The sequence below is a fragment of the Mixophyes fleayi genome, chromosome 4, assembly GCF_038048845.1.
Source record: "Mixophyes fleayi isolate aMixFle1 chromosome 4, aMixFle1.hap1, whole genome shotgun sequence".
Lineage (NCBI taxonomy): Eukaryota > Metazoa > Chordata > Amphibia > Anura > Limnodynastidae > Mixophyes > Mixophyes fleayi.
The window spans coordinates 12,990,494-13,005,938 of record NC_134405.1 but is presented as its reverse complement, the minus strand read 5'-3'; the positions used below and the strand labels follow the sequence as shown (position 1 = coordinate 13,005,938).

General features: G+C 44.7%; 1 protein-coding gene across 1 annotated transcript in view; it reads right to left on the bottom strand.

Moving 5' to 3' along the window:
- Window positions 1–15,445, bottom strand: part of LOC142151059 (uncharacterized) — a 59,671-nt gene that overhangs the window by 36,730 nt on the left and 7,496 nt on the right. The window contains 1 exon segment of the mRNA XM_075206351.1: window positions 15,177–15,288. Coding sequence (XP_075062452.1) covers window positions 15,177–15,288 — 112 coding nt within the window.

Here is a 15,445-nt window from a genome sequence, read left to right as displayed (position 1 = left end):
GGTCTTGAGCTGAAGTGAGAGGATCTTGTCCTCTGGTAGGTATACCCTCTGGGTCACAGTGTTGAAGTTGAGGCCTAAGAAACGCATCTGCTGCGCCAGAGTGAGCGAAGACTTGGGTAGGTTCAGAACCCAGCCGTGCGCTTCCAGAAACTGAATGGTGATCTGGATGTGAGAGAACAGACACCGACGGAGCTTTCAGTAGGAGTTCATCCAGATAAGGAATTAATCGTGACACCCCTGTGTCGCAGAAGCTCTGCTATGACCACCAGTACACTCTGGGCACAGTGGCTAGACGAAAGGTAGGGCCCTGAACTGAAAATGAGAACTACCGTACATCAAAGTTGAGGAGACACTGGTGCCCTCTCCAGATTTGTACATGTAAATAGGCATCTTTGATGTCTATGGAAACTAGGAACTCCACCTGTTCCATACCTGCAAAGACAGTAGGGCCTCCATCTGAAATTTGAGAATTCTGACCTGCTTATTGAGCGTCTGCAGGTTTAAAATGGGATGAAAGAACCCGTCCTGCTTGGATACCAGGAAGAGGTTGAAATAAAACACAAGAACTCTTTCCTGTTGAGGGACCTGGACAATAATCCCGGCTGCCAGCAGCTTCTGGATGGCTTCCTGAAGTGCCTTGCGCCTGAGGGGACAAACGGGAAGGGCTGTGGTGAAGAACCTCCACTGTGGAAACTGGACTAGGTTGATGACCTAGCCCCGGAACACAATCCCCTGTACCGAAGCATCTGCGGTGTATGCCCACCACTGGCTCTGGAAGCAGAGAAGATGCGCCCCCACCAGAGACTCCCCTAAAGGGAGTCTGTCATGCTACGGGCTTGTCACCAGGCCTCGTGGCTCCTCAGCTAACAGTGTCTCTGCATTTAATATGCGCTCCTCTGGGGGCCGAGGAATGACCTCGCAACGGGGTATCCCGACCTCGGCCAAAAGAATGAAAGTACTGATAATGTCCTTGTCGTGGTCTAGTGGAACTGATGGGAAGAGAGGCACTTTTACCTCCAGTAGCCACCTGGATAACCTTCTCTAGTTCCGACATAAACAGAGTAATACCGTCATACCCACATAATCTGAAATTTCCTGGATATGTTCAGCTAAAGTAAGAATTTCTGATATTGGAACGTCATCCTGGATACTTCTCACTAACTGCTCTGTCCATAGTTGAATGGCCTTGTTAGTCCAAGCTATAGCCATATTGGGTCTAAACAAACTGCCTGCAGCCACATAAGCTGAGCAGAGGGCCTGGTCACACTGTTTATCAGTGGATTCCCTCAGAGAAACACGCTCATGCATGGGCATTGTCGAAGCGGTGGAGAGGCGAGCTACAGGGATGTCCATTCTGGGAATACCTCCCCATGTAATGGACTCCTCTGCCGAGAGGGTAAAGCAATTTAAATCTGCCCAGCATCATAAATTGTGTCAGACACCATGTCCATCAACTGCAGGAATGGTGGGAAACAGGCTACCTGCGACTGAGTTTTCTTAAAAAGAGCGAACCCAGATGGGGCCCTAGGCTCAGGTTCTGCAAAGCCTAAATTGTATCTGATGCCTAAAATGAGGTTATTCACATTGTGAGTGGATGCGGAATCCACAGAGCTAATTGTGTTTTCCTCCTGTAAATCGAGATCCAATTCGCCACCCTCTGCTGAGGAATGATCCGAATCCTGATCCTGCCCCTGAACAGCATCTGAAACAATTTGCTTGCCCCTGTGAGAGATGGTAAGCAAGCGCTCCGCTCCCTGGGCAGACTCACACTGGGATAAATATATAGCTGCTTCTGTCTGGGAAACTGTGCCTGTGACAGATATGGACTGTGCAGCCTGACTGGTTGGAGAAATGTGAGCAAAGGAAGCTTCATGTACCTCTGCGGACCATAACATCACCTTAGTGAGGTCGGCCATGGCTGTTGCCAGTGATCTAGCCCAGATCAGGCTCCTCCAGAACTGCTGACACCTGAGTTGGAGAACAGCGTTCCTGGAACTCAGCTTTGCAAACCGCACAGAGAGCATCCTGGTTAGTGATCAAAAGATCATTTATAATTAGGTTTGGCATGTGTATAATGCAGCACAGACGTACCAACGGGTCCCTTACACTTAGACTCATTTTCAGACATACTGAAATGCTAACAAAGAATCACAATATAAAAACCTCCTTTTTATTATTATATATTTTTATACATATGGGACAAAATTCAGTAAAAAAATAAAAAAAAATTTGATCTCTCTCAACAAACCTTAACCCAGTGGTTCCCAAACTTTCTCAGTTCAAGGCACCCTTAGGGTCACCATAATTTTTCCAAGGCACCCCTAAGCCAAAATAATTACCGGAAAGTCACGTTTTTTAAGTAGTTGGGTAAAAATAACGTAAGATGTATTTAGGCCCCTTCACCATCATATTGTGCCCCTTCAGTATATCACTGTCCCCCTCCATCAGCTAACACTCTACTCTGTCCCCTCCCTCAGCAGCATCTCACTCTGCCCCCCCTTCAGCAGCATCTCACACTGCCCCCCCTTCAGCAGCATCTTTCTCTGTCCCCCGCCTTCAGCAGTATCTCTCTCTGTCCCCCCCTTCAGCAGCATCTCTCTCTGTCCCCCCCTTCAGCATCTCACACTCTGTCTCCCTTCACTCTCCGTTCCTTTACTTACTTTCCTCATTTGATGCTGTCTTCTTTCCTGATGTCCTCTGCTGCTGCTCCTCACTGACACTGTCGGACGTGATGACGTCACACCCGGCAGTCAGAGAGAACAGTGAGGAGGAGGATCCGGTGCTGGATTGGTAAGTTCTTTTTTTTTTTCCCTTCTTCTTTTACAAGGGCGGCCACGGCACCCCTGTGACAGCGAGCCGCGGCGCACACTTTAGGAACCGCTGCCTTAACCAGTGCTGAGACTTCTCTACTTAATAGAGGTTTGTCATTTGTATCAACTACTAAGCAAAATGACTGATTGGATAATTGATGTATATAAATTTGGACACCTTTTGAGATTTCTTTTTATCTGAACAAGTAAACTCGTCAGATGCATCATCTAGCGAAAGACAACTACACAAAAAAAGAAGTACCTTTGACAACAGCACAAATGCTTCTATTGAGACCTTTATACGTTTATTGAAAAGAGAAAAGATTTCTTATTACAACCTATCCTTGGATGAAAGGGAGGCAATTACGACACTGAGCGCTGATAGTAGCCTAGTTATCCGCCCTGCTGACAACAGGGGTGAAATTGTGTTACAGGATCTGAATAGTTATACTAAGGGAATTATGCGACAGCTTTCAAATGTAACATGTTACCAGAAGCTTGCATATGACCCTACTCAACAATTCAAAAGAGAAATTGATAAAGTCATCACTTTTGGACTTGATGCCGGGTATATTGAACATGAAACAGCTTTTTTTCTCACACAGACACATCCTAAAATTCCTATGTTGTAAAAGACTAGTCGATCCCCCAGGGAGGCCTATAATTTCAGCCAGGGGTTCGCTGTGTCAACCTCTGTCTCAATTTGTTGATATATACTTGCAACCAATAGTTCAAAGTTCAGGAAGCTTTTTATCTGATTCGTCTGATTTCCACAAATGTTTGTCTTCTTTTGGTACATTCCAGGATGGCTGGAGTGTAGTGACACTGGACGTTACCAGTTTATACACTAACATTGCACATGATTTGGGGTTGGCAGACTGTAAACATGCCATTGACACTTGTACAACATACTGGGGCCCTGCCTATGAGCTCATGATGAAGATTATTGAAATTATCTTACAAAAGAACTATTTCTTGTTCCAGAATATTTTCTATTTACAGCTGAGGGGAACTGCGATGGGTTTTATTATGGCGCCGTCGTATGCAAACATCTTTATGATTGACTACTAAAACCGATACATTTTATCGGATCCAACTTATTCCCGGTACATAAATTTTTTTGTTCGGTATATAGATGACCTGTTTCTGATATGGAGTGGTAGTGTGGAAGAACTCAATGAATTTGTATAATCTATTAATGAGGATCCTGGGATCATCAGGTTTACATGTAATGCCAGTTGTGACACTATTCATTTTCTTGATGTTATGATTCACGTATGTTCGAATAATTTAGTAACTACTCTTTACACCAAAGATACTGACAAAAAACTCTCTTCTACATGTTTCCAGCTTCCATCCTGGTCCCCTTAAGAGAGGACTTACTTATTCTCAGCTACTCAGTGTCACTCACCGGACTGTTAGTTCCTCTAGTTCTAGACATGGGTCTCTCTCTCTCTTGCCAGCGCCTGTCTTGCGCCACAGACATCCGCCATCTTGACCAGAGGTTTGCGCATGTGCAGACCTACAGACTGTTAAAACCTTGTTCCTATCCTCATTGGATAATTAATCACTCCTCACTACTTAAGACACCTGTTGCCCTATTACATTTGCCTGTTCTTGGTCCTCATTCTGCTGAGATACCAAGCAGTTTCCTGTTCCTGCCTATGGTACCTGTTTGCCGTGGACGCTACCTGCACCTGAACAAGTCTCTACTCCACACAAGTGGTAATACATGCCAGCCGCATACCATTCCACGCTACCTCGTATCTTACCTGCTCCTGGACAAGTCTTCACTCCACATCAGTGGTAATACCTGCCAGCTGCAGACCGTTCCATGCTACCTCGTATCTTACCTGCTCCTGGACAAGTCTTCACTCCACATCAGTGGTAATACCTGTCAGCCGCAGAACGCTCCATGCTACTTCATATCTTACCTGCTCCTGGACAAGTCTTCACTCCACATCAGTGGTAATACCTGTCAGCCACAGACTGCTCCATGCTACTTTGTATCTTACCTGCTCCTGGACAAGTCTTCACTCCACATCAGTGGTAATACCTGCCAGCCGCAGACCGCTCCATGCTACCTCCTATCTTACCTGCTCCTGGACAAGTCTTCACTCCACATCAGTGGTAATACCTGCCAGCCGCAGATCGCTCCATGCTACCTCGTATCTTACCTGCTCCTGGACAAGTCTTCACTCCACGTCAGTGGTAATACCTTCCAGCCGCAGACTGCTTCAGGCTACCTTGTATTCTACCTGCCTCTGGACAAGTCTTCACTTAATGTCAGTGGTAATACCTGCCAGGTGCAGCTTACTCTAATTACTTTGTATGTTACCTATTTTTGGAACTAAGTTCTATTGTGCCTCTGTAGCAATAGCTACGAGTCGCTGACTCTTCTACTACATTGTATGATTGGCTGCTCGCATAGACTTTCTTCAGTTGTCAAGCATCTGCCTGTTTTATGCTACCTTCGGGCAAAGCACTTTGGAACTCTCTCCTCCTATTACTACTGCTCATCATTCTGCTGGGTTACCATCGTTTCTACTGCTCAGAGACTTTATATTTATATATATATATATATATATAAAAAACAGAAATAAAAATGGTCAGCGCTTATCCTTTAAACTGCATATCTGTATGTGTCTAGCAAAATGAAAACATGAGGTATTAGTTCATATTTTGATCAAAAGTCTTAAGCCTGCATCCCACTTCAAGGGTACCTCATTATATGCAGGTCCTACACTGACCTATATGCTTTAAACACTATTAAAATGCAGTTAAAATCAGATGCACTCACCTCCCAGGTATAGGGGTTTACATCTAGCAAAGGCTGGCTTGTGAGCCACACCCAAATGTGCCTTAAATAGGCTTGATGGACAGCTGCTATGACAAAAAGGCAATATTTTGAACAAAACCAGAGAAAAATAAGCCCGCGCTCGGCGTGGGATGCAGGCTTAAGTCTTTTGATCAAAATATGAACTAATACCTCATGTTTTCATTTTGCTAGACACATACAGATATGCAGTTTAAAGGCTAAGCGCTGACAATTTTCTTTCTGTTTTGTATACATATATGGGCATTTATATTGCCATGCAGCTGGTACCACATACAATATGGGATATACCGAGCGCGGGCTTGTTGCCAAGCAGCTGGTACCATATATAATGTGGGATATACCGAGCGCGGGCTTATTTTTCTCTGATATATATATATATATATACACACACACATCATTGACATTCCTTCTTCCATTTAGTTTAAGTAGTTCCGTGTATCTATTGTGCGTAGCTGTACCGTATATTCACCATACTCCCCAGGGGGCCGCGACCTGCACAGTGCAAGCCGCTAAAACCCATACTTCCTTGCGGGACTTCCTGGAGAAGACCAGCCACTGTGTTAGACTCCGCGCCTCTGGTGAGTAAGGCTACATCTGGTGAATTCTGGGTAAAACTCCTAGTGCCTGTGACACTCAGTCATTCGGTTTACATCTGATATGGACATGATAGGGGATGCATTGGGCACTATGTGTCAACTCTTCATTGACCGTGGTTATAATCAGACAGAAGTTGATCACGGGCTTGAATGAATTGGCAAAATCTACAGAGAGGCATTGTTTGGACCACGAGATTTGTCTGTGGATTGTAATGCTTCGGTCCCGCTAGTAGTACCTGTCCCGTTACCCGCATTTCATTTATCTGAAAAATGCCATGTTCCAGCATTAGACTAACTTCATTCATTCAGCTATACTCAGTTCGGCACAGGTGCAAGTCTATTGCACTTCTGGACCTCCCTCCTCTTGTCATTGGCTGAGCATTTCTCAAGCACTATTTAAACCTCCTGGATTCACCTGTCTGATGCCTGTTCTTCAAGCTCACTTCCAGTAGCCTGTGGTTCTGGTTCCTGTCCTCTTTGTGGATCTCTGCTACTCCAGCCTGCTCTCAGTTTGTGGCCTGTGTTGAACCATCGCTGTTCCAGTACTACTATTACCATCTCCAGTGTACTTCATAGTGACAGCTCCGGATCTCTCATCGCTCCCACTCAGAGCCGCTACTACACCTGTGACTCATGAGCTGTTACCACATGTTGCCTCCGCTATTCAGCCTGCTCTCAGTTCATGGCCTGTGTTGAACCATCGCTGCTCCAGTACCCATTCTACCATCTCCAGTGTACTTCATCGTGACAGCTCCGGTTCTCCCATCGCTACACTCTGAGCCGCTATTACTACTGTGACTCATCAGCTGTTACCACGGGTTACCTCCGCTACTTCAGTCTGCTCTCAGTCTCTGCCTGAGTTGAACTATCGCTGCTCCAGTACCACTACTACCATCTTCAGTGTAATTCATTGTGACAGTTCCAGTTCTCTCATCGCTATCACTCAGAGCTGCTACTACTATTGACTCATCAGCTGTTACCACGAGTTACCTCTGCTGCTGCAGTCTGCCCTCAGTCTCTGGCTGTATTGAACTCTTGCTGTTCCAGTACTGCTGTTTACCATCTCAACTGTACTACATCGCAACAGCTCCCGTTCTCTCACCGCTATCACTCAGAGCCGCTACTACTGTATCTCATCTATTGTTGCTACGAGTTACCTCGGCCACTTCAGTTGCTCTCAGTCTCCAACTGTACTGAACTATTGCTGCTCCAGTACTATTACACCACCTCTCCTGTACTTCATCATGACAGCCCCAGTTCTTTGACTGCTACCACTGTGGACTGCAACTGCCTTGGTGAATCATCGCCTGATTCCCCAGCTATCTCCACTTCCTCGTGTGGTCTGCACAATTCCAGTGCTGTACTCCAGCTGTTCCAGTACCTCTATCACCCTCGAGACAGCCTCTGTTACTCCTGGTTGCACCACAGGACATCTACTCACTCTCCTTGTGCCTCATCTATAGCTGCCCGTGTCACCTGGCTCCTCCATACCGTTCTGCTGTACACCTACTCACAGGACCGCGACCTGCAGGTTTGGTGCCGCAAAGTCCATACCTCCTTGCGGGGGTTCCTGGCGAAAACCACCGGTCTGTTAGACTCCACGCCTGTGGGTGGGCTAAGCAATGTCCAGCAGAACCTAGGGATCGATTTCCTATACGCCAACCGTGACATGGATACTGATAAAAATGTAGTCAATTTTTGTTCAACTTTTACCATAACCTCAAAACATATACTTGAGATGGTGCTGTGGCTACAGATCTCAGTCTATAGTCTAAGATTACTGCTTCACTTGTGACTTTTGTCCTCTTCAGTACACAAACCTGAGATATGCTTGATAAGACAGATATACTCACATATCCGAAGTTTAATACTTCAAATTGGTTGAGGAACAAACCAGGGATTTATCACTGTCCTGGATGTACGAACTGTAAATTTCTATGCTGCGGGGAATCGTTTGTACATCCTGCAACTGGCAAAATATATAAACTACAATACAGACTTACCTGTGAGAGCAAATTCGTGATTTATATACTCAAATGGCGGTGCAATTTACTCTACATCGGAGGCTGTCACAACATAGATCCTCCATAAAAATAGCATTTGCAAAAACTTCTAAAATGGATGAGATTAAATATCTGCCTGTGGCGAAACACTTTGTTGAGAAAGGGCATTCTATTCGGGACTTGAAGTGTTATCCGATAGATCATATCCCTCCACTGAGAAGAAACGGACAATTTACTACTACGACTTGAATTGAGATGGATACATAAGCTCAAAACTCTTACCCCCTTTGGACTCAAAAAGGACTTTAAGTTAATTTGTTTTCTTTCGTTTATAAACGTTATCTATCATTGTTCATATGAACATTTGATTATTAGAATTTTTTTATTTCTTTATTTTTGTATTTTTTTTTCCCATTTTTTTAGTATTATTTCTTTGTGGGTTGAGTTATGTTTATTTCTTTTGGACTCTACATTTTTTTTCCTGTGGTATTTGTGAAGTTCACAATTATTCTCTCTGTCATTTTATATCTAGTATCTACTTGATTACTGCTACAGCCTGTCATTACTTGGGTCCTGTTGTTACTGCAACTTTGTCTATCTGGTTGCTTGGATACACTAATTGAGAAAAGATCTGAACCACACAGCTATTTGATTTTAATGCACCTTTTAAACTTAAGCTGGGTACACACTACACGGTTTTCCTTCAATAATCGGCTCAATCAGCCAACATACGACCGCTCGTTCAAAAGTCGGGGGGTCAGTGTGTAGTGACACGATGGTCGAAAGTCTGCACAAATGGACGATTGTCGCCTCATTTGGTTGGTCATACCGTTTAATATTTTTCGTTCCAATCTCGTTTCCGTTGTGTAGTGTGTAGAAGTTTCCGACCCGATTCACAACAGTGAGTACCAAATTACAGTCATTGCTCACGACAACATGGCTGTAAAAAGTCGCTAAAGGGACGTCTGCTCTTCCCTTTATCGTCCTAAACAAGGCTAGTGTGTATGCAGTCCATGGACCGAGCGATCAGACCATCGATCGCATGTAAAATCGCTCTGCATAAAAAGTTGGTGGAAATTTCTGTAGTGTGTACCTAGCTTTAATCTAGACGGCTCTGAAGTGACCTGTATTCATCTGCATGCTGTTAACCCCTCATATACATTACTATGATGTGCTGGATAGGTCAAAAAGATGCAGTCAGTTCAACGCATTTCATCCACTGGGGAAACATACAGGAGACGTGTGCGCTGTTAAGCTCCGGAGGAACAACCTGGAAACATCACCTCCTGGCCTCACGGAGACATCGAGAGGTAGGGTAAGCGGTAGTGAGGTTGAGGGAGAGTTTTACTGGACACACGTGCTGGACTGCTCACAATTGCAAAGGAGTGTAAACATTGCCACTTCTGATCTATGTTTTTCTCTCCATTGTTTGTCATTATATCTGCAGCTATTTGCGCTCCTTTTTCTGCCTTTATTAAACTGTACTTGCCAAACTCTTGACCATTCCTCTAGTCTACCTAGATCATCAATCATTTGTTTTACCCCTCCTGGTGTGTCTATCCTGTTGCATATCTTTGTGTCATCTGCAAAAAGGCATACTTTCCCTTCAATAGCATTTGCAATGACACCAATAAAGATATTAAAAAGCACTGGTCCAAGTATGGATCCCCGGGGAACTCTACTGGTAACCATTCCCTCATGTGAATGCCCTCCATTTACTATAACTCTGTTTTCGAACCTGCGACCAAGATCTTATCCATTCAACCATCTTAGAATCCAAACCCAAGCTTTCGAGTTTATTTAACAGTCTGCTATGTGGGACAATGTCAACAGCCTTACTAAAATCTAGATAAGCTACATCTATGGCACCTCTTTAATCTATTCCTTTAATTACCCAGTCAGAAAAGTCACTAAGATTGTTTGACATGATCTCCCCCAGTAAGTCCATGTTGTCTGTGATCCTGTAAGTCACAGGATTTTAGGTATTCTACAACTCTTTCTTTTTAAGTGTTTCCATCAATTTGCCTACTATTTGTCACAATCAGCCTCCAGCTGCACTGCAGCATCTTCTATGAGGATGCTGCATTGCCTTCTGCAGCTCTTGCCTAGAAGAGATTATGGCTGGACTCCTTTATATGTATCTAGTCAGCAGTACCTCTGTACCACCAAAGGGGATGCTGTTGTACTTGGACTATTCTCCTTCCTATGGGAGTTTAGCTCATTACTCTTGGATGCCATTCACCTGTGGCTGGCCTTTATAAGACTGCCTCTCCCTGCAAACTGGGCCAGATCATCAAGTCTGTTGCTGTTTCTTCAGAGTAATCCTGTGTTCTGATCCTGTCTGACTTCCTGGTATTGATCTCTGCTTGTTCCTCGGTTTTGCTGCTCATCTTCTGACCCAGACCCTGGCTTTGTTTTGACTTTGCTGCTGCCTATTCCCTGCTATCTTTGTGGGTCTCCTGGCTTTTGATCCTTGGGTCTGTCTGACCCTGCTTTATCATGACACCCGTGGATCGATCCTGTGCCTCATGCTTCCTAGCAAAATATGGATTCCTAACACGGTGTTTCATCTAGTGCTGTATGCCATCTGGCAAAACATGGAGTTCTGACACCCGTGATCCATCTGGTGCCTCGTGCCTCCCGAGTACCAGGTATGCTAACACCCGTGGTTTATCCTATGTCTTCCGCTTTCCCTGCTCCTCCAGCCTCTGTTCCAGACCTGGTAATCCGGCTACTCTGTACTGCCTCTATGAATTGTATTATCCATGCTATAACTGCCATTCATGCTGTTTCAACATGGTGTCTTGTACTGAGTTGACATATATTATATGACTGCACCATTCTTTGCCTGTGAATCTCTACTTACTAAAGACACTTGTTTTTTACACTATTACTCTCTCTGGAGTTCATGCTAGGAATCCTGACACTACTGATGTAAGGCTCACTGGTCAGTAGTTCCTTGCCTCTTCCCTGCTCCCACTTTTGTGCAGTGGGACTACATGTGCTCTTTTCCAGTACTCTGGAAATTACTCCTGGAATTACTCCTGAAGCTAGCGACTACTTGAATAATTCTGTTAATGGTGTTTCCATCATCTGACCCCATTGATTTATCCACTTTCAGTTTTGAGAGTTCCGTTAGGACCTTCTCCTCTGTAAATGTACTTATATCTACCTCACTTTTATGAATATACTGGCAACTTAACTTGGCACCTTCCCCTCTCTTTCTGTAGTGAACACTGAGCAAAAATAATTATTAAGATGATCTGCTATTACCTTGTCTCCCTCAACAAGACTCTCACTTTGGTCTTATTATTCTTCCTTTTGTTTTTCTCCTTTCACTTATATACCTTAAAAAAGTTGCCACCTGCTTTAGAGCAGTCCATAACTTTCTAAGTTCACCTGTTACGTCCCATTACTTCAGCATTAGCCAGGTCATTCTTATTGTCCCTAGGTGGACAATGACATCCACCTCCCCATCTTTTCTTGCTGCCTTTACGATTTTTAACATGTGCTCTTTATCCCTTGGAGCTGTGGCACCTTACTTGTTTCTCTACTTCAGTAGCTTTTCCCAGATGTACGTCTCTTATAACGGAATCACCCAAGAGAAGTGTAGTCCTTTTTGGAATTTCATTTTCCTGTTCCTATAGCTAGTAGAAGTCCCCATATCCTCATGTTGTTTATTACCTATATTATGTAAACATTCCAGCCCTGCAAGACAAGCATATGAGTTCTGCAATGTCAGAACTTATGGGATGTTTCTGAGTCCTCTGGAAATCTCCCCCTTTCAGAGCCCACAGTAGTCCAGGGAGAATTTCTTCTGTGGGGTCTCCGAGGCAGTGGTGGCCTCAAGGATAGTCATTCTACATATCTCAGCCTGCAGTTTAGTTATCTCCTCCCACAACAAAGAAAATTGTTTACTGATTGGGCAGTAGCTGAGTTTCCAAAATGTCTCCTGCAAAACAAATGCAATACATCCACTGCACTACACTGGACCAAACACTGTATCTAGTGTTATTGCTAGCGACAATATTTGTGTACCCGTTTCTGTATTCTAACTCACCTGATTCTGTTTCAAATTCACAAATCACTGTATGCAATAAAGTATGCAAGTTGTTTCACTGTAGGATGCAAGCTATTACAATGAGCAGGCTCCAATGACTCTTCTGCCTCTTTTTGTAGAATCTCATAGATTGGTGAGTAACATTTCCCAAGCATACACATTGCCCAGCCAATACCATAGGACACATCATTTTCCAACCACAAAGCCCATTCAGGCATTGTCTCACATGACCTGGAACCTTGGAAGTAGAGTAGGCCAAGGCTAAGTCAGCAGCACATCCTATAAATGTGTAAGCATAGGTAGAAAAAGAAAACAGTGAAGCAGCCTATATCTCCCTCTGGTCAACCTCAGGTAGCATAGTACCGCTGCCAGGGTCATGCTACTAATGTAGGGTGAAGCCTTGGTGTGGACAAGCTCTGAGAGGGAAGCAGTAGGACAGAGCAGTAGAGCAATGTATGAAGTAGTAAAAGGGAAATAGCGTCACAGAATGGTGACAGCGCACAGTGGAGGCGAGCGTAAGGACAGAGTAGGAAAATGGACCAGGCAGACAGGCAACACCATAAAGTGGAAAAAAAAGCATAAGGGAAGAGCAGCAGAGACAGATCAGAAGATGAAGAGCAACAGTACAGGGAATTCAAGCACAGAGATTGGAGGTAGATATTGTGCAATGACTGGTATGTGGTTATAGTTCTGTGTGTGAGAAGGTGCTCTCAGTGTGACGTGTCCATTGTGATGGGCTGTGCGTGATCTTAAGGAGACGAAAATTACCTTCTATATACTTTAGTATTGCATTATTAGCAAACACATATTGAAAATACAACTCAGGTATTATTACACAAGGAAGATAACGGGTAATGTCACATGTGGTAATGTACACAGGGAGGATCATAGGTAATGTCACACAGGGTCTCATATTACCGACTGTGATTTAATCATTATAGGAACGTCCATTTGATTTTTGAGAATCACCAGAGTGTGAGGAGGAGACTGGTCAGATCTCTAGGCTGGTAGCACACAATGATATGATGTGAGGAGGAGACTGGTCACATGTCTGGGCTGGTAGCACACAATGATATGATGTGAGGAGGAGACTGGTCAGATCTCTGGGCTGGTAGCACACAATGATATGATGTGAGGAGGAGACTGGTCAGATCTCTGGGCTGGTAGCACACAATGATATGATGTGAGGAGGAGACTGGTCAGATGTCTGGGCTGATAGCACACAATTATATGATGTGAGGAGGAGACTGGTCAGATGTCTGGGCTGGTAGCACACAATGATATGATATGAGGAGGAGACTGGTCAGATCTCTGGGCTGGTAGCACACAGTGATATGATGTGAGGAGGAGACTGGTCAGATGTCTGGGCTGGTAGCACACAGTGATATGATGTGAGGAGGAGACTGGTCAGATGTCTGGGCTGGTAGCACACAATGATATGATGTGAGGAGGAGACTGGACAGATGTCTGGGCTGGTAGCACACAATGATACGATGTGAGGAGGAGACTGGTCAGATCTCTGGGCTGGGAGCACACAATGATATGATGTGAGGAGGAGACTGGTCAGATGTCTGGGCTGGTAGCACACAATGATATGATGTGAGGAGGAGACTGGTCAGATGTCTGGGCTGGTAGCACACAATGATATGATGTGAGGAGGAGACTGGACAGATGTCTGGGCTGGTAGCACACAATGATATGATGTGAGGAGGAGACTGGTCAGATCTCTAGGCTGGTAGCACACAATGATATGATGTGAGGAGGAGGCTGGTCAGATGTCTGGGCTGGTAGCACACAATGATATGATGTGAGGAGGAGACTGGTCACATGTCTGGGCTGGTAGCACACAATGATATGATGTGAGGAGGAGACTGGACAGATGTCTGGGCTGGTAGCACACAATGATATGATGTGAGGAGGAGACTGGTCAGATCTCTAGGCTGGTAGCACACAATGATATGATGTGAGGAGGAGACTGGTCACATGTCTGGGCTGGTAGCACACAATGATATAATGTTAAGAGGAGACTGGTCACATGTCTGGGCTGGTAGCACACAATGATATGATGTGAGGAGGAGACTGGTCAGATGTCTGGGCTGGTAGCACACAATTATATGATGTGAGGAGGAGACTGGTCAGATTTCTGGGCTGGTAGCACACAATGATATGATGTGAGGAGGAGACTGGTCAGATCTCTGGGCTGGTAGCACACAATGATATGATGTGAGGAGGAGACTGGTCAGATGTCTGGGCTGGTAGCACACAATGATATGATGTGAGGAGAAGACTGGTCAGATGTCTGGGCTGGTAGCACACAATGATATGATGTGAGGAGGAGACTGGTCAGATGTCTGGGCTGGTAGCACACAATGATATGATGTGAGGAGAAGACTGGTCAGATCTCTGGGCTGGTAGCACACAATGATATGATGTGAGGAGGAGACTGGTCAGATGTCTGGGCTGGTAGCACACAATGATATGATGTGAGGAGGAGACTGGTCAGATGTCTGGGCTGGTAGCACACAATGATATGATGTGAGGAGAAGACTGGTCAGATCTCTGGGCTGGTAGCACACAATGATATGATGTGAGGAGGAGACTGGTCAGATGTCTGGGCTGGTAGCACACAATGATATGATGTGAGGATAGAGACTGGTCAGATGTCTGGGCTGGTAGCACACAATGATATGATGTGAGGAGGAGACCAATAGTCTAATAGTAGCTGATGGATCCTGACTCGCCCACTTGGCAGATACTTTTTCCTCATTAGATTGTACTGACAGAGCAGGGTGTAGTATAAGAGATTGTTGTAGTGACTGAACAAGGAGACTTTGTGACACTTTTCTGTAACAGGTGTTTCTTACTCACCTGTGCTGATATCTGTAGAGATTTCCTCCTCTTTACACTGCTCTTCACTTCTCCCACACGTCTCTTCTTCTCCCCCTGTATTTTCTACCTTAATATTAGTCAGGTCTTTGCCCTATGAAAACAATAAAATAACACCTGAACAATGTCTCATTTCGTTATTTGAGATGAAACAGAAGAAACCCTATAGGTATAAGACCCCCAGAGCTGCTCTACACCTCACATATACCCCATTCATACTGCCTGAAAAACCCGGGTTTTTCCCAGGGCAA